This window comes from Cebidichthys violaceus, unplaced genomic scaffold (assembly GCF_023349555.1).
Source record: "Cebidichthys violaceus isolate CVI_PGR_0920_01 unplaced genomic scaffold, fCebVio1.0.p SCAF_16, whole genome shotgun sequence".
Lineage (NCBI taxonomy): Eukaryota > Metazoa > Chordata > Actinopteri > Perciformes > Stichaeidae > Cebidichthys > Cebidichthys violaceus.
The window spans coordinates 3,745,349-3,769,966 of NW_027176329.1; the positions used below are offsets into that span (position 1 = coordinate 3,745,349).

Sequence of the window (24,618 nt, forward strand, 5' to 3'; positions counted from 1 at the left end):
TCAATCAGCCGCCCACCAGTTTGACACAGAACAGTAGCTCAGTAGCTGGGAACCACGGAGACGCTCTGCTTCGTGAAATGGTAAAAAAATAAAATAAAACGAATGCATTGTTGTATTGCTAATTTGTTATTACAGTGGGCTGAATGCCTCAAACTGTATGTGACTGTGCAAAGCATCCTCTCTGTACGGGAGGTGGAGGATGTGGAGTGCTACCTAAATGCTGGACATACTTGGACTGGGCGCTCAAGCATTCGTTCAGACTTCACTGTAACCGTTTCACACAGCTTGATCATATTTAGTGCTTCTGGAAACCGAGCAATAAAGCATGCTGTGACAGTAGCTTTGGTACATCAGCCACCTCTGTATAGAAACATGACTGGTCAGGTTCTACGCTGCTTCATTTCCTCATGTACTGCTGCAGTAACCTCGGTGTGATCTGGTTGTATGAATAAAATAAAGTTATGACTAGCAATACATGTTTTTTTTTATGTTGTTTATCATTTTCTGTGTGTGGTCCAGAGGAGGATATGGCAGCACAGACCAGATAGACATTTGGGGCTCCCTCAAGCCTGCATGTCCTTCTGTTCTCACTCACACATCAAGCAGACCTACTTGATGAATAAAAGCACAGCAGAGTGAATAACACCAGCTTATTTGACAACTGTAGGCCTATTATGGATATTCTTTATGGCTTTAAACGTTGTGCTTGGACTTGAATACATTTATCAGATTACAGTACACTAAGGCTGATTTTTTTTTTTTGGTCATGCAAGTTTCCACCATTTGGACCAAGTTAATGTGAATATTCACATTTAGAAGCAATTAGATTTGGTGTTCTTGTCTTTCTGAAATGTGGCTTGTAGCCGACAGCTCACTGCTGTGTTTTCTGGCATCTTTTACCATGAGTATCTCTAAATGTTCCGTTTGTGTTTTGTTCGTTTTGAGAGTATAATTTGTTTATTTGCATCAGTAATGTTAATAAAAATGTCTTATCCATCTCATGACCCCATAGATTCGTCTCTGCAGCCCCTCGTATGAAACACTGTCAAGTGTAACTCTAAACCTGAGATTCCTTGTTAATAAAGCAATTCTGAAACATTTATTCAGAAGTCAATTTATTTCAGTGATGTTAACGAGCACAAAGCAAGCCTGGAGTTTGACAAACGTCTACTGACTGCAGCTCACTGGCAGATCATGAACACATCACTGACGTGTCCTGTTGAGATATTATCAGGCTACTGTCGCCTAAATAACGCTGAAAAGGAAGAGCTGCTGCTGTTGTTGCGTTTTGGATTTTTTTTCCCCATGCTCTGGCCGATAAACTGATGAAGACTGTTATGGATCCACAGTGTAAAAAACAAATCAACATTAGCCTCTAACTAGGAATGCAATGAACGTTGATATTCTAATTATTATTAATAACAAATACATTGTGTGCAATAGTCCCCCCCCCCCCCCACAAACACACAGACAGCGAGCCTCCTCTGTGGACCCCAACGGTCTCAGTCTTCAGTCCAAAAGTCATCATTTACTGAAAAGCACGATGTGAGCAACACTACTTACCAGACTGACCCTGACAGAGCTCTATGACGTCACTTACCATTTACTATGTACAATTTGCAATCATTTACAGTTTTTCCTTGTACAGATATATAATGCAACTACATGTGTAGACCGTGACAGAAGCACTCAGCAGCATCAGGACCGCTGCTGGGGAGAAATCGAAGCCATAATATATGGAGAAAAAAGCCATCTTGAGCATTAAGCCATATGAGAATAAAGTCATGATATTTTAGAAGAACATCACATTTAATTCATTCCATAAACATATGGAACAGCTACTATTTGTTCTTGCAGATGACTTGTGTTGAGACAATGTCACCATTTACTACGAGGGATAATTAGTATTTTCTCATAATATTTAAATTGTTCTTGAAATATTGTATTGAAGTAAAATTTCAAGCTTATCTCATAATTTACCACTTTGTCCTTCACAATTTTACAACAATACTCTGCTAATATTATGACTTTTTTCTATGTAACATTATTACTTTATTATTCAGTGTGAGGTATCCCGACACTAACTGATTCCATCTTTGTGCTCTCAGAGGGAATGAGATGACTCAGCTCACAGTTCTTTCAGCCGGGTGCTATGGAAGGTCCACAGGCGGCAGGTCTCTCCACCCTAACCAACCACAGCAGGCTCACTGAAGTCAGCAGCTGTGGTCCTTTCAGGCCGAGTTCACAACGGGATGAAACCACACTACATGAGCCAGAGTTTACATGCTGCAGCTAGTGTGTAGAGATCCTGTTCTGGACCCGCTGGTAGCACAAGGCGGAGGAAGATTACGAGTCCTCTATAGAGAAAGCTTGGTGTGTGTTGGGGAATCGCTGGGTGTTGTAGTTTGGATTGTCTCTCACTCGCTCTCTGATGTCACTCTTCACCTGGCAGGAGGACAGACAGAGAGACAGCAGGTCAGTGAGAGAACGGCCTTCATAAGAAAACTCCTGTTTCCTGTTCTTCATACATGAAGGTTACATGGGTTTTATGTTTCTGTTCGTCATACATGAAGGTTACATGGGCTTTATGTTTCTGTTCGTCAAACATGAAGGTTACATGGGCTTTATGTTTCTGTTCTTCATACATGAAGGTTACATGGGCTTTATGTTTCTGTTCTTCATACATGAAGGTTACATGGGCTTTATGTTTCTGTTCTTCATACATGAAGGTTACATGGGCTTTATGTTTCTGTTCTTCATACATGAAGGTTACATGGGTTTCATGTTTCCTGTTCTTCAAACATGAAGGTTACATGGGCTTTATGTTTCTGTTCTTCATACATGAAGATTACATGGGCTTTATGTTTCTGTTCTTCATACATGAAGGTTACATGGGCTTTATGTTCCTGTTCTTCAAACATGAAGGTTACATGGGCTTTATGTTTCTGTTCTTCATACATGAAGGTTACATGGGTTTTATGTTCCTGTTCTTCATACATGAAGGTTACATGGGCTTTATGTTTCTGTTCTTCATACATGAAGGTTACATGGGTTTTATGTTCCTGTTCTTCATACATGAAGGTTACATGGGTTTTATGTTTCTGTTCTTCATACATGAAGGTTACATGGGCTTTATGTTTCTGTTCTTCATACATGAAGGTTACATGGGCTTTATGTTTCTGTTCTTCATACATGAAGGTTACATGGGCTTTATGTTTCTGTTCTTCATACATGAAGGTTACATGGGCTTTATGTTCCTGTTCTTCATACATGAAGGTTACATGGGCTTTATGTTTCTGTTCTTCATACATGAAGGTTACATGGGCTTTATGTTTCTGTTCTTCATACATGAAGGTTACATGGGCTTTATGTTCCTGTTCTTCATACATGAAGGTTACATGGGCTTTATGTTCCTGTTCTTCAAAGCTGTCAAAGGGACCAATCCTCCAGTTCTGTACTGCTGAAGGGCCAAGTGTTTTCCAGGTGAAGTCACTCTATACAAGTAATTTCCAGATACAAATGATCACTCTCATCCTTACAGGCCCCATTATAAGTTGTTGAATTGTACCATGGAAGCAGAAAACAGCATTAAATTGTGACGTATGATGCAGATTTGGCATTCAGGTACTAAAATGTAAGGAATATAATTACATAAGTAAAGACTGCATACATAGATGTATTAATTAATCACATTATTTGTTTCTTTCCATTTCTTGTTCAACCACAGAGAATCTGCCTCTGAGAACTTCTTGTTCTAGGCTTCTGTTTATTTCTCAGGTGGAGGTGTGTTGATGGCGTGGTGAGGATGTTGCTCCACTTTCGGCCCCAGAGTTTCAGTTGCATATAGCTCTGGAGAGAGGTTTCACAGCTGTGGCTTCTTACGGCCATAATGTCTGGTGTCAAGTCCAAATACACTTAAACATGCATTTCCCATAATGCCCGGTAAACACCCAAGTCTTTCAAACTCCACATTTCTAGTTTGCAACACAGGTGTTCTGTTAGTAATGTGTAGTCTACAAACCCAAGCTGAGATGACATCATTATGACATCATCAGGATTATTTTCTCACTTAAGAGACTTTTCACAGGCGGAGCAGCACTCTCTATTACTGTGTACACTGCCCCTGTCATTATAATGACTTATGAGACAGTTTAAAAAATTCTAGTCTTATATATAGTCTTTTCTATTGTTTGGGCCCTTTTTTAATTTTCATATTCAGGATCCAGTGTTTTTTAGAAAAGCGATGTGCAGCCACAGTGCCATGCCAGCCAATCACATGAGTCCTACTGGTTTCCATTCTCCACTCTTGGTGCCTTCATTTCAAAATAATCAGCAGAACTTCACCCAAGACCATCCATCAATCCTTATCCTGAGATTTAAGCTAGATGACAATGGACTATGTAGGTTAAGATGACTAACAACAATGCTGGCATGAATTCATTTCGGGACATTACCTGTTTGGCATATGCTTCCTGCAACTCTGGCCTCTCCAGCTCCCCCTGCAGGCTGTGTGGGTCAGTGACAGGCTGGGCTCCTGCAGCACGAGCAGCTCGACTCACTGCGTCCGACAGGGACAGGTGTGGCCCTTCACACTGGGTTGTCTAAGGACAGAAACTAGACTTATAGGAACATTATGACATCTCTGCTTGTCCAGGACAGAGATATCTTCAGGACGTATTTAGCCTAGCTTCTAAATAAAGACTGGAAGCAATAGGAAATGGTTAGCCTGGCTCTGTCTTCCAACAACTCTGTTCTATCGTATTAGCAAGCAAGCTATTGTCAACAAGTCCCCTCATTTCTTCAGTTTGGACAGAGCTCAAACATTTGGACAGTTTCTCTCAGACCACAGAGCACGGCTCACCTTCCTCCTCTTGGCGGGCATACCGTGCAGGTAGGCGTCGGACAGCGGCGGCTGAGTTTTGATCTTCCTCTGAGACAGCATGTCATGTCTGATGATGGGAACCCATTCCTGACAAACACATTATTATACATAGTCATAATCCAACGAGCGGACGATCACGCTAATTTATGAAACTGATGTGCTACATAGCAATATGTTTATTTCTATAGCGCTTTAAACATCAAAGTGCTTTACATACGATATAAAAAGACACCTGGCAGTGAGAGTACATACACAGTCACTGTTGACACATGAGGTTTTGCTCACTACATCCCCCCATCCCCACGAGCGCTGTTTTTATCTGGAGCATCAACTTCAAAAACTTTTTTATGCACTAGCACTATAGACTGTATCTAACACCATAGACTGTATCTAGCACTATAGACTGTATCTAACACCATAGACTGTATCTAACACCATAGACTGTATCTAGCACCATAGACTGTATCTAGCACTATAGACTGTATCTAGCACCATAGACTGTATCTAGCACCATAGACTGTATCTAACACCATAGACTGTATCTAACACCATAGACTGTATCTAGCACTATAAACTGTATCTAGCAGCATAGACTGTATCTAGCAGCATAGACTATATCTAGCAGCATAGACTGTATCTAGCACTATAGACTGTATCTAACACCATAGACTGTATCTAACACCATAGACTGTATCTAACACCATAGACTGTATCTAGCACCATAGACCGTATCTAGCACTATAGACTATCTAGCAGCATAGACTGTATCTAGCATTATAGACTGTATCTAGCACTATAGACTGTCTCTAGCAGCATAGACTATATCTAGCACTATAGACTGTATCTAGCACGATAGACTGTATCTAACACTATAGACTGTATCTAGCACTATAGACTGTCTCTAGCAGCATAGACTGTATCTAACACTATAGACTGTATCTAGCACTATAGACTGTATCTAGCAGCATAGACTATATCTAGCAGCATAGACTGTATCTAGCACTATAGACTGTATCTAACACCATAGACTATATCTAGCAGCATAGACTGTATCTAGCACGATAGACTGTATCTAGCACTATAGACTGTCTCTAGCAGCATAGACTGTATCTAGCACTATAGACTGTATCTAGCACTATAGACTGTCTCTAGCAGCATAGACTATATCTAGCACTATAGACTGTATCTAGCACGATAGACTGTATCTAGCACTATAGACTGTATCTAGCACTATAGACTGTATCTAGCAGCATAGACTGTGTCTAGCACTATAGACTGTCTCTAGCAGCATAGACTGTATCTAGCACTATAGACTGTATCTAGCACTATAGACTGTCTCTAGCAGCATAGACTATATCTAGCACTATAGACTGTATCTAGCACTATAGACTGTATCTAGCAGCATAGACTGTGTCTAGCACTATAGACTGTATCTAACACCATAGACTGTATCTAACACCATAGACTGTATCTAGCACTATAGACTGTATCTAGCACTATAGACTGTATCTAGCAGCATAGACTGTATCTAGCAGCATAGACTGTATCTAGCACGATAGACTGTATCTAGCAGTATAGACTGTCTCTAGCAGCATAGACTGTATCTAGCACTATAGACTGTATCTAGCACTATAGACTGTCTTTAGCAGCATAGACTATATCTAGCACTATAGACTGTATCTAGCACGATAGACTGTATCTAACACTATAGACTGTATCTAGCACTATAGACTGTATCTAGCAGCATAGACTATATCTAGCAGCATAGACTGTATCTAGCACTATAGACTGTATCTAGCAGCATAGACTATATCTAGCAGCATAGACTGTATCTAGCACTATAGACTGTATCTAACACCATAGACTGTATCTAACACCATAGACTGTATCTAGCACTATAGACTGTATCTAGCACTATAGACTGTATCTAGCAGCATAGACTGTATCTAGCACTATAGGCTGTATCTAGCACTATAGACTGCATCTAGCAGCATAGACTATATCTAGCAGCATAGACTGTATCTAGCACTATAGACTGTCTCTAGCAGCATAGACTGTATCTAGCACTATAGACTGTATCTAGCACTATAGACTGTATCTAGCAGCATAGACTGTGTCTAGCACTATAGACTGTATCTAGCACTATAGACTGTATCTAGCACTATAGACTGTATCTAGCAGCAGTGTGGGACACCAGCGGCTGGTGTGAAATACACTGAGCATTGCCTTGTGCCGATAGGCCTAATTAGCGTTGTGTGAACTCGTCTGGCAAGGACTCGGATGCCTCTCAACATGGCGATGACTGAGCCGGCGACTCGTAGCCAACGTTGCTAACAGCACTAACTACGGCAACCATCAGAGCTGACAGTGTTTACTTTGGGCGCTCCTTATCTGAGACGAAGCTGACGGCTATGACGGCGTTGAATCTGTTTGTTTACAGGTAGGGGTCAGGTTAGCGTCGTATATTACCAGGTTGGATCGGATAAACAGGTATTTTTTGTGAATGCCAGTTTGAAAACCTAGATTTGTGCTGCTTGATAGCCATGTTCGGCAATAGGCATTAAACTTTGATATCCATATAATCCTGGGAAAACCCTCATTCCTTACAGGTGGAACAGCTGCTGCCCATGGCTCCACCTCAGGGGCCGCCCCCTCCCGTCCTGTCGGGGCCCCAGCAGGAGTGTCCCCTGATAAGGCCGTGTTTTCTCCGGGAGACGCTCCCCTCTCTCCACTGTCGCCTGACGAAGCCATGGCCTCCTCTGCTGTGGTGGCTGGAGCCGGAGACAAACTCTCTTCCATCTGACAGAGGGGTTGATCACATTGACCCATTCATTCCTATTACATGTTTATATTAGTACTGCAGCAGATACACAAACTGTTGACTCAGACTGTACCGGATGTGGTCAGAGTTGGTGAATGTAACAGAGAAAAGTTCGTCACACTTTTAAAGGGTACAATGTTGGGCTGCATGGTCTTGGCCAAGGCAATAATAATTTTGTGTGTGTTCATTTGTATTAATGATTTTTCATCTCTCATTATTCTTTTGATTCAAGGATTTTTTTTTTTGCATCTAAGAACTTGGACACTGGTTGTTCCCAGTAAAATAAAGTGGTTCATTATTTCCAATATTTTATTATTACAGACCCTAAAAACTAAAATCGTCAGTCACTCCTACACACCATAAATCAAGCATCTCTCCTGCAGAAAGTGATGAATAGATGGTTCTCATGTTGAAAATACTAGATCTAAATCCTGGTCCTACTCCAAACTTTAGCACTTCCACAATCTGAATGACTAAAATCATCAGCACAGATACAGCAACATAAAAAGCTGCATGCAAGAGTGAAAGTAATGTGGAAGCAATTAGTCTGTTAGACTCAACTTAAAAAAAGAACGGCTGAATAATGTACTGATTGATCCACTATGAACCTAATGGACAGCCTGTCGTTGTCCCAGCTTTAGAGTCTGTATGTGTGAAAGGCTCCTTAACAGCAGTCTGCGTTTTATCTTTTGACTGAAATGTAATCAGTTAATGCAGACAATTCCTCCAGCAGAAACCGTCTTAAAGGGTAAGTCTGGTGAGATTCTAAAGGTTTCAACAAGTCTCATGTGCAGAGCCACACCAGCACTGTTCCATCCGTCCTACTAATACGTATCACTTGTGTATTCAAAGCCCGATATATCCTGTTCCTCATCCTTCTTCTGCAGTGCAGTGGGTTGGCTCACTAATGACTATTGATTACCTGTGTATAGATGATGTAGTGCTGGATCTGGTCCTCAGTAATCGGGTTGTGTTCCAGAATGACATGCAGCCTCATAGACATCATACTGGTCAGCCAGTTGACCAGACTGGGATTGACTTCTGCAGACATCCTCCTCTACACAAACACACACACACACACACACACACACACACACACACACAGAAACATGCAGTAACATCAAGCTGTGACTCGTATCCCAGAATGCTGCGGTCATACATGATGAGTACTAACAATGCGGTGGTTGATGACGGCAGTCAGAGATCTCTGCTCTCCTCCGAGGCAGTACAGGTTCAGGGCCAGACACTCAAACAGGCCCTGGGTGCACAGCAGCAGCAGACGGGGGCCAAACGTGTGATCTGCATGAAGACAGAAAACCACTCACACCTCCTCATCTTCTCATCAAAGACATCCTAACATGTTAGGAGCTGCAGGAGGCGGCGTTCAGGCACAAACATATCTAGAGGAGGAGAGACAATATGGAGCCCTTAATGTCAACGATCTCATTACAAGATACGTTTTGAGAACAACGTAATCATTTTACAGAGAACATGCTGTCTCTGTAGAAGCTGCTCTGACACAAGCAATTTCTGCAGTAATCAAACTTTGCTCCTCAGATAATGCACATGACTCAAAAGTCCTTTCATGCAGCTCAAATGACCTACTTTAATATTCTCATGTATATATTGATTAAACCATCAGCCGTAGGCAAAGGGATACCACTTACATGGATGAAACAATCATTTTAAATACCGTTTTAAACTTGGTGAGCTGAGTGTTGGGGAAATGAATTCATCTGTGCATTATGTGAAAGTAATAGCTCACAGTCAACAATGAACATCCCCTCCTGCAGCTCCTAAAATAAGAGAGGTGGGACTCCTCCCCTTAATCTCAGCACAGATCAGAGTCATTTCATGAGTTCAGAGCGGTGCTGAAGGGCTCTGAAAAGCTCACTCTTTCCTGATTTCCTACCCTGAGGATCTGTCACCTCTGGACTCTTATGTCTTCCAGCCGTATTCTAGGTAACTGACAACTGCTCAGTCTTAGAGAAAGTGGAATATTAAACACGTTAACCTGAGTCAGAGAGGCAAAGGATGATGACTGACTTACCATTGTGGTGCAGGATATGTGAGGCCATCTGCGTGAACTGCTGTCTGAGGAAAGACAGGTTGGTCTGAACGATGTCCACGCCGTCTCGCACCGACACTGTGGCCTAGACACAACACACACAAACACACACACCATCACTACGTACCTGCCACACAGCACAGTGCATGAGATGGACTGTAGAGGTCTGCATGAGGTCTGTGAGTGTAGTCCTTACAAAGCTCTCAGATATGTACTCCTCCAGTCCGTTAATGAGCTCCTCAGCTGCTGTCTGCAGAGAGGACAATGTGTGAAAGTCTTTACATGTGCAACACACATCAACAGATCCTAACAGCACTCAACACCGTCAACTAGGAATGTCCCGATCGAGTTTTTTTTTGCCCCATATCCCAATCCCGATCGAGTCATTGAATATGTAGTGTATGCAGATCCAGAGTCCTGATCCGATACTTCTGTTTTTCTGGATGAAACGGCTACACGGTGCAAACCTCAGGCAAGGACCGTGAATAGAAACACGTCTTACATGCTAACACACATTCAAAAGATGTAAAAGCAGAACAGGATGAAACGATACAGAACACATTGACATGGAAAACACAGGTTTTATTCCCAGCCAGTGACACCGGTGGTGTTTAGTGTATATTTCTGTGTGGATCGTCACCGTGTCGCGGTGGAGAAGCTTGTGTGTGCCTGAGATCCGGAGTGTGCCGCTGTGTGGGATGATACTAAGGCTGAACAATGCATGAAAATGTAATCAAAATCCCAAGATGGCATTCTGCAATTTTCTAATCGCGTTTTTTCGTTAAAAGGCGAAATGTTGTCAAGATACCATTTCAAATGAAACATAGTTGTGCTGCTTACACATCATCTTCTACAGACGGAGAAACATCAAATGACACCATTATCATTTGAATGTGTTTTGCAATGGAAATGAGAACGAGACCGTAAAAATGATAATTTCCTCTAATATCGCAAAATCCGCCAAAATGGTTACAATTAGATCTCTTTTTTTGAAACAGTTCAGCCCTACCTGATCTTTGCGATCACATCGGGACATCCCTACTGGACGGAATGTACGCATTCTTTCTTGTGCCTGACCAATGTTACATAATATGATGAACAATGAAGTGACAGAAGAAGTAGTGTGCGGACAAAGTGCGAGGGATTCTCTGTACGGCACTTACAGCTATGTTAGCGTCAGTGGGCTCTCTGCCCCGAAGGTAGTGTTCAGTGAAGAAGTCGGTGAGCTGCGGCTGGATGCGACTCAGAGGCTGGGCGTTCCCATGAAGCAGCAGCACCATGTCCACCATGGAGAAGCTCTGACACACCAGGGACAGCAGGTCACCAAAGAACCCTGCCGGGAGGAGAGCTGGTTTATCAATAACGATCATGAGAAATGCTGGGATTACTATTAGGATGGGATGTGTTCAATGTTTTGGCCTGATCCTGTAGAAGAAAATCATCATATAACTTAGAATTAAACTAAAGCCACGGCGTGATTCTGATATCTCAATCCAGTTGAATAAACAAATGTTTCTTAGAAAGTATGCGTGCCAGCGGCCTGAGAGTGGTAGGTCGTGGCGTCCGGGAACTCCCAAATATTTCCCGGCTAACGAACAGAACGTCCTGTCAACATATTTTGGTATAATGGTCTCGAAAGAACTTCACCAAACTAGGTATTAGGCAAGGGATTCCAGGAATGATTTGTTTATGTGATTCGGCCGACTGATCTGATTGGTGGAAAGTGACTTAAGGGGGGTGAATTAGACTATAAGGGTAAGCTGTAATAACCGATACGTTGGATTTTGTTGAATGTTGCCTTGCGCTCATTAAAACACTTCCCGCTGGCTGCTACTCCAAGAACTCCGTCTCTTCTCTTCATTTTCGCCACAACAATCCCAGCGCACTGGCTGAAACGTAAAACAGTGAGTATGAGGCGAGTGTGGACTTTCTGCTGCTTTCTGCCGATGTACGACTCACCCACAGCGTCTCCAGAGCCAGGAGTGAAAAGGTTGCTGGTCTGGGACAGTCTTTGGATGAACTGGGCGATGCTCTCTCCGTGGCCCTGCTGGGCCCCCAGAGAGCTCATCATGGTGGACAGCACTCCCTGCACGATGCCGGTGAACAGCTCCGGGCTCAGAGAGTCTCCACCCGAACCGCCGCCGCCGCCGCCGCCACCGCCGCCGGCGGCCTGAGCCGGGGCGGGACCACTGGTCTGAGGGGGGACTGGGGCACCGGCTCCACTCGCAGTTGGCTGGGCAGAGAAAATAATGTTAGCAGGTTCATGTTCACATCAAGTCTTTTTCTGCACATACGGATATTTGATGTTGATAGTAACCACAATGCTTTTCACTGGGACATCAATGTTGTGGAGTTCATCATCGTCAGTTTGTCTGTTTGATCCCCTTTCATGAATCAAAAGATACTCAACTGATCATCTTAACAATTGCTGATCCTCAATCCCAGTCTGTCCTGTTAAGGTAGTTCATTCATTTCAGTGGCAACACATATCCTATATGTCATTCTCATTGACTATGTGGATGAATTATTATGAGTAGATACATAATAAATATTGCTTTGACAGCTTGTTAATCTGTGTAAGTGTAACATTTACATGTTGTCTGCTTACCACATTTCTTAAATGTTATGTATTGTGAGCGTATAATGCCATGAAAGCTACAGCCTTCACCTTTTTTGGTCGTTGCTATAATCTCCTTTGGCAATATTCTGCTTTTACATCATTATTCATGTTACGATGAATCAATCAACCAGAGTAACATGTTCTGTCCCTCGTGACAGGGGAACCAGGAGAAAGTACGCATGCCGCCATGTATTTGGTTTTCTGGAGCACTAAGTGGACTCACCTGTGTGAAGTCTGACATGCCCTGGAAGAAGGCCGGCACCCCCGGCAGTGTCACAGTGATGGAGGGAGCCGCTCCAGAGCCGGGACCTCCTGCTCCGCCCAGCAGAGAGCCCAGCAGCTGGGCCAGACTTCCCTCGTGACTGCCCTCTGCTGGCAGACCTATGGAGGTAGTATTGGTGGTGTGGGTGGATGTCTGTCCAGAGGTGTTGGCAGAGGGAGGAGGGGGAGACGTGGTGGAGGAGTCAGACAAGGAGGAGGACTGAGAGCTGGACAAAGAGGACGTGGACATGGGATCACCTGGAGGAGGGTTAACCAAGAACAACATAAACGAACAATCGTGATACAGATCCCTGAGATTTGTTTTTGTCTCTATAAAATGGGGCCAAGATACATGAGTGGGATCAATGTAGTGACATTCCAAAATCAATGTTGCACTTACATACTTACAACTACAGTTTAACGTAACAGTCTTTAACTTGATCTCAATCATCATATACAAGACGATAATGAACTTTCACCTCTGCATTTCACCCATCCAGCATTTTCGGGGTAGCAGGCTGCTGGTGGGAGTCTCAGTATCTAACCACCAACCTTGTGGTTAAAGGACGACCAGCTCCAGCGCCCCCGGACAACAATAACGACTCAATGTGACAGCGATGGACTACTTAACTCGAGCTGTTATGTTGTTAGCTACTCTGACTGTGAAGCTCCTGAAACGGTACATTCAGAGTGCTTCAACGCGAGCCTCTTTGCTCTGGTTAAAAACACATCAGGTCCTTTTGCCTTGTTAGTAAAGTTTGTTTTGGCCGGTGTGAAGCAACCGAAACGAGATTTCTTGAAACGGTAGGTCTCGGTCCGATTCTAAGCCGACTCTGGTGAGCTTTGTGAAAGCCAAAGGACCAACCACAGGTATTTATGATAGCAGCTGTGTGATTTTTAGCATGATTTCAAAAGCTAAACTACAAATAAATCCACTTGATGGAGAGATCTGTTCAGGAAGTGATCTTATTGATCTGTATACGGCCATGTAGAAGACGTCAGCGCAGGTGTTTTCACAGATTAAGGTCAGAAGCTGTTCTCCAATGAACAGTAGATACAGTGATAGGCCTCATGCAGGCGTTCGCTGTCAGTCTGTATAACTTTATGTTACTCCTCTTGGTTCATTTGTAAAATGTTAGTAGGAACAGGAACTAAAACGCAACAATGTATTATTTTTTTTCCCCTCTTGGTCTGGACCAAAATAACCGAACTACAGGTGTGAAAGCACCACAACATCCACACATACGCACACCTACCACACCGATAAATAGTGGTAATATCAAGAAAGTAATGAAAAGAAGTGGCATATCCAGCTACTATTGTAAAGATATCTAGATGAAAGATTTGACACTGACCTGTCCGCCCCGGCATCAGGAGCTGTCCCACCAGACCACTGATCATCTGGGTGAGGGAGGAGGGAGCCAGCGGGGGACCCTGCTCACAGAGGGTGAGGGAGGCGGAGCTTAACAAGCAGCTTCACGCTCACTGCACAACAGTAATTCATCTGGATTATTCAATACTCATAGGACATAGCTAGAGATCGATAGAAAATGAATTGGCAGATAGATGCAAGTTGAATCTTCTAATTCATTTTTAAAGTAAAAAAAATAATATAGAATCTTGTTTAAACTTTCCAAATGTTTTCCTGTTTTTTTTAGGCCTACAGAACTCTCATTTAGACTTTGTGAAGATGATTAAAAGCTCATCTTAAACATCTTACCATGATAGTCAATTTCATATTTTTGGACTTTTGGGAAATTTTGATGGGCTTTTAAAACTGTTTTTCTTATGTTCTATCAACCAAACAATTGATCTCTTCATCAAGAAAAAAAACGTTCGGATGAATGGATAATGAAAGTCTTTAGTTGCTGTAGCTCAGTCTCTTTTCACTCGGTGTTGGCGTTACCTGTTCTGGCTGCTGACCAGCTGTGGGTACTGTGGCCCTCAGGTTGATGGTGGTTCCTCGGGGTCCCACAGGCTGAGGGATGTGGGGGGAGAAGGATGGTCTGGTGATGACCACCCTCGCCTGAGCAGGGTGGGGGGGCTGTGGGGAAGCGGCTCCCCCCACGTTGGCAGCTGAGCTAGGGACAGACTGCATCTGAGCCGGGTGGCCGGCTGAGACTGCGGTGGCCATGGCGGCAGCTTGGTGGGAGATCTGGTGCACGATGGCCTGCATGAACTCAGGGGGCAGGCCTGGCAAGTGGACCTGGGGCAGTCCTGGAAACAAAGACGTTTGTCCTGAAAAACAGACCTTTGAATGTGTCCACTTACATTTCTTCTGACCCAAAGTGTCCAAAAGATGAATCACTGCAACTGGAAGGAGGAGGCAGCTATTACCATAGCAACAACTCACCAGGCTGTCCAGTACCTGCGGTATTTGGCTGTCCTGGAACCTGAGACCCAGCAGCTGACTCACCTGTTCCACACAAGAAGAGCTCTGTATAGACTTATGTCCTATCATTTTTTTAACACAAACATAACTTTATTATTTATATATTTCCATATTCATTCCACATTAATCATTATCTGCTCATGCAGATGTGCTCAATTCCTGGTTTCACTTGTCTGTCTGTACTTTCATGCACTCCTCACGCTCCATCAGTCCTTGTCATCCATAATTCCCATTGAAATACATGGGATGCTGTCTGTCAGTACATTTATAGTCAGGTTCTGTGACGACATGACACACGTACCGTCGACGTTCACCTGCATCATGACTACAGGCTCCATGGTCTGGTGGGTGATCCGGATTACTCGGGGTCCTCCCTGTCCTTGTTGATGACTGGTCCCGTTTGACTGAATCTGGCCCGACGCCTGCTGATCCGATTGGCCGGCGCCGTGAGACGGCTGGCGTTGTCCTTCAGCCGTCTGTCTCCCATTAGACGTCATGGTCATTGTGGTCCCTAAGTTTATCTAGAGGAGAAATACATGGTTTAGTGCACGGTCCAGCACAGACTCATGTAAACGACATCGCGATGTAAAGTTTGAGTATAACCGTTTCTGATTATTTATGTGATCGTTTGATATGAATTCAGGTCAGTGCGTTTCTATATTTATGTACAACTGTGGATCGGAAGGTAGAGCGGCTCGTCCCTCAATTTGATCCCCGGCTCCTCTAGTCCATGTCGATGTTTCCATGTCAATGTCACTTGACCCCAAATTGCTCCTGTAGTTATGTTAGGTAGTCCTGATGGGCAGGTGGCACCTTGCATGGTAGCTCTGTCATCAGTGTATGAATGGGTGAAATGATGACATGTAGTGTTAAAGCTTTGAGTGGTTGTTACACTAGAAAAGAGATATACAAGTGCAGTCCATTTACCATGACTGTCATTGTAGCTTATTAGACTGTCATGGATATTGACATATTAAGCGCTCTCAATAGCAACAGCAAACAAGAGATACAGGAGCATCATCTGTCGTACAGCGCAGACTCATCAACTCCTCCTCCATTAGAAGTAGTTTAGCTTCTTCTGCTTCCTAACTGTATTCAGAGGTTGTTTGAAATTAGACAAAGCCAGTATGAATAGGTATGTGTAAAACAAGTTATTTAAGATTATAATAAAATAGTGAAATTTGAATCCAATGTTATGCAACTGTAGAACTGAAGGAAACGCAATAACCAACTATTTTGTGCAAATGTGTGTGCTCTTGAGTAGATTCTGTTCTTATCGAAGAACAAATCCAAAATAAGAAAACATTGGTGAATGTCAGAATTTTTGTGAAAACGGGATTAGTGGGTTTGAAGAGGACGTTTTCTTCTTAAGACTGTTTGGTGACTGAATATGGAAAGTATTACAGATCTGTATGTGTATAATTATGTTTTGTCTTCTTTATTAGTAAGTAGTTTAGCAAATGTGATTAAAGTGAACTTAAAGTAGGTACAAAGAAATGCACCATGAAGCCATGAACCCAGAGCCACAGTAGGTAACACTAACAGCATCACTTTGTCTGGTTCAATAGTACCATGTTTGGTGACCGTGGCTAAGTGGAGAGCAGGGCTGTCCTTTAATCAGAGGGTCAGAGGTTCGATCCCCGGCTCCTGCTCCACTAGTCTCATGTCAATGTGTCCTTGAGCAAGACACTTAACCCCAAAATTGCTCCCGTAGCCTACGGTGTATAGATACTCAATTGTAAGTCGCTTTGGGTAAAAGCGTCTGCTAAATGACTGTAATGTAATGTATTAGTATGTGTGAGGCACTGAACAGATGTCTCTGAAAACCCACAGCCTGCTCACAATTATACTAGATGTAATAAATGATGTTTTTCTGTTATCGCTGTATCTCTCAACACGACCACATTTCTCCACAGCTGACAGAAATGACTCCACACACAATGTCAGAGTGCTGTGAACCTACTGGAAGGGGCATGTGAGGCAAACCAGCCTGGAGCAGGACCGGGTGGGTGTAGTGGGCCATTGGACGAGCCACGTACAGGTGACGCGGAGGAGAGGTCGCCAGGTTACAGCGTAGGTCACCGAGGACAACTAAGCTGTTGCCGAGGAGACGCAGAGCATCTCCGACCAGGTTGAGAACGCGCTGATCCTCCTCTCTTTCCTGGGTCTGTGGAAGCAGACGGACTCTTTTATTAAACAGCTTTGGGTGATTTCAGGCCAAACGTTTGACCTGAAACAGAACAAAGAACATACTAGTGACTGAGGCTCAGTGGAGGAGCGGGTCGTCCTTCAACCAGAGGATCAGCGGTTCGATCCCCGGCTCCACTAGTCCATGTCAATGTCACTTGACCCCAAATTGCACCTGTAGTAATGTTAGATAGTCCTGATGGGCAGGTGGTACCTTGCATGGTAGCTCTGTCATCAGTGTATGAATGGGTGTGAATGGGTGAATGATGACATGTAGTACTATACAAGTACAGTCCGTTTACCATTACTTTATCTATTCTTACAGCTTTTATAAAGTTTGTCATCAGGGTGAAATTAAAGGAAAGTGAGCATGAATGTACTCTGTAAACTTCATGGCAGTCTGCCTTTTAGATCATAGTTATTTTATGGGTACAAATGAACATTTCGGAATAAAAACTCTAGAGAAAAGGTCAAGAGTTCATCTAAATAATTAACAGGAATTCTACCGCAGATTTCATGGCAATGTGGCCAGAAAGACGTCACACACAAAGCACTGTGTCAATGTAATATTAGTAAGGAGAATGATATGTGTTCAGTAAATGTTAACTTTGATTTGACGATGCAGTGCTTATCTTCCACTGACAATCATACCGTAGGTGGTTATTAAACATATGCAAAGGAAAAACAAAGCTTATTTTAGAGTGAAACAGTCATTGTGTTTTAAACAGCTCCCGATGACTGTGTGTGTGTGTGTGTGTGTGTGTGTGTGTGTGTGTGTGTGTGTGTGTGTGTGTGTGTGTTGGAGGTAACTTTAAACATACGACCACACAGACAAGATTGAGGTAGCCCATCTAAAACCTGTCCATTATTTTCCTCACATCTTAGCCCCTCCCACTGAAGGTGTGAGGAGAGATGAAGGAAAAGGTGTGAGGAGAGAAGAATCGAGGAACACACGTGATTCTGAACCCTGAGTTTCTGATGACGTGGGCACAGCTGGACCGGCTGGAAGTCTGATGGTTTGTAGTCTGTATCTGCCCACTTATGCACCGTCCAAACACTGATAAAGGAGCACAGCTACCACTGTCAGCGTGTTTTGTATTGTATGTTTCAATTCACAAACATCTGCACATTTATTAAAAACCTTTATTAATACTGTCTTTTGCGCCTGCATTGTAAATCATTCAATAACCCAGATTGCTCTCGAAGGCTGTTCCATCGGTGTGTGTGTGTGTGTGTGTGTGTGTGTGTGTGTGTGTGTGTGTGTGAATGCGCTCTAGATTAGACCCTTAAGGGCCGCTGGCACCCTGTACAGCAGCCTCTGCCATCAGTGTATGAATGTGTGTGTGAATGGTGACTAGAAAGGTGCTACAAGTCCAAGTCCATCCACCACAACAGTCAGTATGCAGACCACTAAAATATTCAGTGTGCTGTTGATGGACACTGAGCTGTTCACAGTATGTTGATGTATGTAACAGCAAAAACACACTCCATACTGTATACAGCTATCACACTCCATACTGTACACAGCTATCACACACACAATCCATACTGTATACAGCTATCACACACACAATCCATACTGTATACAGCTATCACACACACTCCATACTGTACACAGCTATCACACACACTCCATACTGTACACAGCTATCACACACACAATCCATACTGTATACAGCTATCACACACACACACACACACACACACACACACACACACACACACACACACACACACACACACACACACACACACACACACACACACACGCACTCCCTCCTTACATTGTTGTTGTAGTCTGCTGAGGTGGCTGCCCCGAGTATTGAGTGGGTCCTCTCTATGAAGGGTCGTAACCTCTCCTCCACCCTCCTGACCTCCGACAGAACCTCCACAAAGTCTGCTGGACTCGGGTGACTGAGGACAAACGGGGAACAGGAGGAGTCAGCGCTACAAAGGCCCTGCCGATGATCCCGGTGATCGGCCATACATGCGATTAGAAAGATGATGTAATGATGTCTGGATCCATAGCAACCTGGCGGTCTGAATGGTAGAAGCAGATTTCAGTGAAAGGGGCAAAATGTCGGCACAGTGTTTCTGCCTGCAGTATCTTTGGAACAGGCTGTTGGTGAGCAAACAATGTGCAGATGTTTTGGATCCAGTAGAGTTGAATAATTTATAATAGTTGTTAGACCTGGCTTAAAATGATCAGCATAGCATTAACATAGCTATGTTTTGTATTTGTGTATTATTACCTGAAACTAAAAATCGTTGGGTTTCGAATGAGCTCTTCTTATCTACACAGTGAGCTGGTCCTCTTCGAGAGCCGTTCCCCTTTTTTACAATATTTGAAGGCCACCGTAGTTCTCAACGCGGCTCCCTGCACAAGCTCCCGGGCAGAAGCTTCAAGTACAAGCACTAGTCGCTAGCAGGTCCTCCGCTGCAGTGAGTGATTCACACTCGTGGCATTGCCTCCACTGATTGCACCAGACCTGGCTTAGTCATTTCCATATTGAGATCCAATCACAATGCGGGCACAATCAACGCAACAAGAAGGCATTTTTACAAACCCTTTTACAGCCAATGTCATGATTACGTCATGCTGTTAGCTGGAGGCTAAAACACATTGATAGCTAGCATTAACTAACGTATTTAGAGAATGATTCTGCCTCCACTACGCTCCACCCACAAAAACAAGTCGTCATGTTGACCAACAGACAAGGGGTCTATACCATGTTTAAGTGCAAAGACCTAGAGATCAGCTGTCACTATCAACAGAATGTATCCATATACCATGGATTAGGTGTTTATATCAGTTGTTACTGGAGCCATTCAGTCCATAACTCTGACTTACTTGGGCCCAGTGCTGGCTGGTCCCTCGGTCTGGGTGGAGGTGGAGGATGATGGAGCAGGAGGTGAGCTGCTGTCCATGAGTTGTGATGCTACAGCTCCTCTAATAGAGGAGGAAGATGGCGGTGGGGAGGAAGAGGACTGAGGTACCTCTGGCTGTGAATGGGATCTGCTGTCACTGGACACTCCCTACAACACATCACAATACAATGCGCACTCAGTACTGGTCTGTACTGTTGGGTCATAGAAGTTATGTAGTTATGTATCTGATGAGCAGGTAAGCTCCACAGCTATGAGGTTCTTTATTCTCCTCTGAATGTTGAGCAGGTGGCTGGCTAGCTAGCTAATAAGCTACCAGGAAGTTACGTCAACAAATAATATAATGGGCTTCAGAATAAGAAGTGCTTTGGCTTTAACCTCGCAAAACTAACTTTTACATGCAGGGGTAGTGTCCTCCCCTTTGTCTCGTTTTGTCCAGTGGCTCCTCAGTCGCCATCTTTCTCTGTTTTTACTGTTGTATCTGTTGAATTCAGCCGGGCCAATCAAGTGGAAATCCAGTTAGTAAACCAGCTCAACTTGGTTGATTGCTTCATTTCCACTTTAAGGTCATTCACACCCGTCATTTGACAGATACAAGACAGACTGCACTCGCCTGTGTTTACTATGAACAATTATTTCAGTGAACATCTTGAACTTATATGACTTTATTCTAAAAATATTACCCCTTTTCTGGTCAAATTTAGACTTTTTCTCAAAACGTTACAGTACACTTCCTTTTCACCCAAAGCATGGTGGGAACTGTGTTGGGATCTGGCAGGAGCGTGTTTGGTTATCAGCAAGTATAAAAACTAAATTATTGTTATATATTATTATCAATAAAATCATTAATATCAATAAGATTATTAACAATTATTAATAATAACAGGGCACCATCCTGAGAACAGGGACCAATAACCAAACTATAAACTAAGTCTCATAATTAGTGTTCACTCACAATGTCAACAGTCAAAGTACTATTCCACATTCAGAGTGAACAGTGAAGGTTTGAATTTGAGTACAGACCACATATCAGCTATTATCACACTACACATGCACAAAGTAATCACAGACAGCTGCTCTTTACAGTATAACAGTTTATTAAGTTCAAATAATATTGATCAAGTCAAATAATATCTAAACCTATTATTGTAGTATTATTGTAGTTATCCGTTTGTTTACCATATTTTATTGTAAATTTCAATGTTTTTCTAAATATTCAACGTCTTGAATATTGCATTGTGTTCATTGTTTTGCACCGTTCACCAAGTCAAATTCCTTGTATGTGTAACGTACTTGGCAATAAACGGTTCTGATTCTGACTAACAACTACTATACAATTACGAGCCTACATTCTAAAATCAACAAACAATCTGTGGTGAAAGAGAGTGTGCGTGTTTGTGTGTGTGTGTGTGTGTGTGTGTGTGTGTGTGTGTGTGTGTGTGTGTGTGTGGGGGGGGGGGGGGGGGGGGGGGGGAGCAAGAAAACTATCAAAATGGTGGGTGTAGTCTTGTACATGTCCACACCACGCGAGACTACAAAATAGCATTTTGCACGGAAAAATAGCAGATGCAGTTTCGAATACAAAAATGGTGGAAGATATATAGGACTACCAAAATGGTGGATGTAGTCTCGTACGTGGTCACTACTCAAAACTACAAATTGGCGGCGGGGCCATGATACAGACCGCGTTTACATACCATGTGTGCCTGAGATGACTAGCAAAACCTATATGTATGTATGTGTGTGTGTGTGTGTGTGTGTGTGTGTGTGTGTGTGTGTGTGTGTGTGTGTTAGTTAAACAATAAAGAAAAAATAAAAGAAACACTCAAAACAAGGCAGATTGTCCCGTTAACATTATTGTAAACTTAAACAAAACAAGGTAATAAATACACTATGACCTATCCCTGCCCAGACACAAGCCTCTTACTCTGAGATTCTTTGTTAAATTTATGATCCGGAGCTTGAAGCTGCGCTGTGATAATTCCTCCGTATGGCAGCGGGAATTCCACGAAAAATAAGGGAACTTTCTTCCTTAAAACCAGCAAATGTCGACTTTAAGGGGAAGGGAACATGTGATTTTAACCCATATCAGGCTGTTGAACCATGTAGGCCAATGTAGGCCCAACTCCATTTGTTCCATCCACATGGTGAAGTCCCAACAACTATTGTTTACGATTTGTTAACACTGCCAACAGAAAATAAGCTTACTGAGCATGCTCAGAGTCCTCTTTGAGGGACAGTTGACATAGCCTTTATTGACACCTACTGGCCCAGCAAGCATTTTGAGTTATTTTTGCATTCTAGTCAGACAGCAACCTCCGGTTCTGCCGAGTGAAGCCAACGCGGAAGTGTCTTAAAACTTTCAATCAAAAATTCAAATTGTGTAGAAGTCTAGTCTAAAATGACTCTACTTCTCTCTTGATTTATTCCCTCAGTAAACATTGTAAACACGAGTTTATGGTCTCAATCTCTAGTTTAGGTCTTCTTCAATACAGCATGATGTTCATTTAGTAAATGATGGTCCATTTAGAGTCAAACAGACCATAAAGCAGGGTATGCTTTAGGGCGGGGCTACACTGTGATTGACAGGTCGATGCAGCTACCAGAGCCGTATACGGCGTCTCTACGTCACTCCTCCGCATTCCAAATATGGTAACTTCTGTTCATTGGTTGTCAAAAACAACAACATGGTGACTGCTGTAATCCAAGATGGCAACGGCAAAATCGCCAAAATCAAGGCTTCAAAACAGCAGTCCACAAAACAATGTATGATGTCACGATGACTGCGTCGCCTCCATATATACAGTCTATGGTTCTAGTGTGGACCGTAATATTTTATAAAACAAATTTGTGAACAGAATTGTATTTTAAAACGTAGAGGAAAATATCCATTTTAAAAACTATATCTGTATACGCGTAGACAGGGCCTTTATTACTCTGAACATGGTGACAATGCTATGAGCCTGTAAATAACAACCAAGGCAACAAAAGCAGCATGTGCACCGTACCTCCAGCCTGTGGATCAGAGAGCGAGCGTCTCTGAGCAGGTTCTCCGCCAGCTGCAGCCTCATCCTGGGCTCACTCTGCACCGACTGGTCCAAGTTGATCTGCACGTCCACCGAGCCATTGCTCTGTACACACAGACATCAGTCAGCTGTACAGGAAGAGGGAGACTAAGGACTTAAAGACTGATGAGATGATGACTGGTGAATGATGAGCCTTTACCCCGGAGCTGGTGCTGACCCTGGTGTTCCTTCCAGCTTCACCGACTCCAGCCATCATCTGCTGAACAGACATCTACAAAACAAATTCCAGCTATCACAAAGCATGAAAATCGTTCTTCCCTCCAGCAAATGATCCTGAAGCTTCAGTTTGCATGCAGCAGGGTCATCCCCACCTGGATCTGCTGAGTGTCCATGATGTTGACGGGCAGGTTGAAGGTCCCCAGCATCACGTAACTGTTACGGTCGTGTGGTGCACCCTGGGAAGAGGTAGAGGCATGGCTGCTGCTGCTGCTGCTGCTGCTGCTGCTTCCCCCATCTGGTCCCCCAGGAGAAACACCCGCACCACTGGAACCAGACATGGTGGCCTGAGGTGGGGCACGCTCCACCAGGTGGATTACCTTCCCATCTACATCTGATGGAGAAACAAAAAGATGGACTTCATACTGTAATATATGAATACATATAGTAATAACTTAAAACAGATGTTAATTGAGCAGGTTTCGTGTACTCACTGTATTCAGTCAGCGTTCTGTCGTCCTGCAGCACTCTGCCCTGGTAGATGAGCCTCTGCTTGTCTACTGGGATCTCCACTGATGAAGCTATGTGTTCCTTGAACTGCTTCACTGTCAGCTGGTGACACAACACACAATTGAAACGGGAGGGAAAAGAGGAGTCTCAGTAAAGTGTGTTTGAATCCGGGTAAGAGCATTACCTCGCCTCTGACTTGGTAGCTCCTGCTCTGGGAGTCCAGAGTCTTCACAGTGACTTCTATCATACCGCCAGACTCCGACAGACTTCAGAATGTCTGAAATAAAGTCAGAACCGCAAATTGAGCGTTAGGTAGCAAGCGTTAATTTGAACTATTAAGGGGAAAGGAACCAACCTAGCAACCTTTATCCACCACCAAACTACTTAAGTGGTTAAATAATAAGACAGCACCAGTTACAGACAGCTTCAGTGCCTTGTTGACGTTATTAGCTTAGCCAGCCAGCTAACATTAGGTAATAATCCCAGTTACCGGAACGATAACAGTGCTAACTAGCCGATCTCCCCTGGGAGATCGCTATCCACGTACAGTGGAGGTCTTGCTTTTCTTCATTTATAGTCTGCTATAGTATACTACAACCTGGGGAATTCCAATTTGAAGGAAAATCCTGGTCTGAGTGTGACCCGGATTCCGGTTGATCCGTTAGCTAACTAGCTTAGTTTTCCCAAATTAAACAAGGCACTGAACGCAACGTCAAAGGACCCCAATGACGTAGCGAGACGCGTCTGTG

General features: G+C 43.4%; 1 protein-coding gene across 1 annotated transcript; it reads right to left on the reverse strand.

Annotated features, from left to right (window-relative positions):
- Positions 1–1,098: 1,098 nt before the first annotated feature.
- On the reverse strand, positions 1,099–24,541 carry bag6l (BCL2 associated athanogene 6, like). The gene is made up of 24 exons (XM_068710779.1): positions 24,225–24,541; positions 24,054–24,146; positions 23,854–23,971; positions 23,515–23,753; positions 23,343–23,414; positions 23,126–23,248; positions 20,083–20,267; positions 19,016–19,145; positions 17,008–17,211; positions 15,346–15,565; positions 15,006–15,068; positions 14,559–14,869; positions 14,008–14,086; positions 12,615–12,910; positions 11,731–12,004; positions 10,935–11,104; positions 9,968–10,021; positions 9,754–9,856; positions 8,878–9,002; positions 8,626–8,760; positions 7,490–7,681; positions 4,862–4,969; positions 4,455–4,601; positions 1,099–2,445 (listed from the first exon to the last, which is right to left on the reverse strand). Exons 2-24 carry the CDS (start codon positions 24,114–24,116, stop codon positions 2,347–2,349), a joined length of 3,510 nt encoding a protein of 1,169 aa, XP_068566880.1. The 5' UTR covers positions 24,117–24,146; positions 24,225–24,541; the 3' UTR covers positions 1,099–2,346.
- Between the last annotated feature and the right edge of the window lie 77 nt (positions 24,542–24,618).